The sequence below is a fragment of the Rhea americana genome, unplaced genomic scaffold (assembly GCF_003343005.1).
Source record: "Rhea americana isolate MKP2758 unplaced genomic scaffold, rheAme1 scaffold_219, whole genome shotgun sequence".
Lineage (NCBI taxonomy): Eukaryota > Metazoa > Chordata > Aves > Rheiformes > Rheidae > Rhea > Rhea americana.
Genome location: NW_028186326.1, coordinates 3,306 through 4,795, shown reverse-complemented (window position 1 = coordinate 4,795; position 1,490 = coordinate 3,306). Strand labels below are relative to the sequence as shown.

General features: G+C 58.3%; 1 protein-coding gene across 1 annotated transcript in view; it reads right to left on the bottom strand.

Moving 5' to 3' along the window:
* Nucleotides 1-1,490, bottom strand: part of STUB1 (STIP1 homology and U-box containing protein 1) — a 5,481-nt gene that overhangs the window by 1,646 nt on the left and 2,345 nt on the right. The window contains exons 4-5 of the mRNA XM_085305291.1: nt 776-832; nt 131-247 (exon numbers count right to left, since the gene is read on the bottom strand). Coding sequence (XP_085161417.1) covers nt 131-247; nt 776-832 — 174 coding nt within the window. The remainder of the gene's footprint in view (nt 1-130; nt 248-775; nt 833-1,490) is intronic.

The window sequence follows — 1,490 nt, the reverse complement described above, 5'->3', positions numbered from 1 at the left end:
AAGGTGAAGAAGAACAGAGGTTGACTGCGATGCCCTCCTCCATGTGAAAGGTCCCACGAAGCAGGCACAGAGCTCAGCAGGTCACTGCCGGCTGCCCAGGGCTCTCCCGCCATCCCCAGCCCGGTGGTACCTGGAGATGTTCCTCTATATCCTTCCTGTCGTACGTAATCCCGCTGGGTGTGATGCAGGGCTCTCTCATCAACTCAAAACTGATCTTCCCGCACAGGTAGTCCGGGATGTCCCGCTTCTGGCTCAAGACAAGCAGAGCTGGAGTTAGGAGACAGGTGAAYGCAGCAAAGAAAAAAAAAAGAGCTGAGAGGCGTTGCTGAAGGTATAAGTGGACGAAGAGCTGCAGCAGCAGCCTGGAGGGGGACTAGCTACCTCGGGCACATACTTCCTCTCTTCACTGCTCACCAGGAGCTGATTTCCACATCTCTGCATCCCAAGGCCTCCTGGTCCCTCCAGCTGGCCTTAAAACCAGTCCCATTAAAGCCTCTCCTTTTGCCACTGACACAGGCTGTGTGAGCCTCCCCAGGCTCTGCCCCCAGCACCAGCTCAGCGCTGGCTCTGGGTGCAGGCCAGAGGGAACTCCCAAACTCCCCACCAGCCTGATACCCCAGCCTGTCTCTGAAAGAGGTGGAGGAGGGAAGGGGTGAAAATTCAAACCACAGCTTCACCTTGGTCCTGCGGACTAAATCACGTTTAAAGCGAGCAGTTCTAGGGTGGGAGCACTCTGCCAGACCAGCAAGGCACACACATGCAGGTACACTCTCACCTTCCTCTTCTCATCCACTTGAGAGAACAGCTCGTCCATGTCTGCCAGGTACTTGTCCTGAAAGAGAAAGCCTTTTTACTGAGGAGAGAGTACAGCATCACTATGGGAAGTATCACAGAATTGGTCAGGTTGGAAGGGACCTCTGGAGATCACCTAGTCCAGCCCCCCTGCTCAAAGTAAGAGATTCCCTGATGCTTCCCATCCCACGGATGCTCTGGGCCCCAGGGCACGTTGCAGGGCTCCACATCCCATTGCCTCCTGGTGCTCAGCTCCAGGGAAGCACCTTCACGCAGGGTGTGCAGCCCTTCAACCAGGCCTCAGCGGGCAGTGGTGCAGACCCAGGGCCAGACCCAGCGTGGGCCAGAGATCTGCTCACAGCTCCTCACGCCGGCAGCCCCTGCAGCGCACACCTTGCCACCTGCACTCACAACCCTCGGCTGAGTCACAGCGGCATTTGCGCAGCTTCAGGCTGGCCTGGATGGTAGAAGCRATCCAGCTTAAAAATAACCGTCCTTCGCAGGGCTATTTTTATCCTTGGATTAGTCCCTGCTGCGAGGCGCCGTGCGGACCCACGCACGGCTGTACACACGTGGCTGAGGGGGCGGGAGCCACTCGCCTTGCACTGCCACCAGGGCACCAACAGGTACAACATCCGCTGGAGCACAGAACGCACCGACAAGCAGGCGCCCAGCTCTGCTGCCAGGCCGCCCCGGGC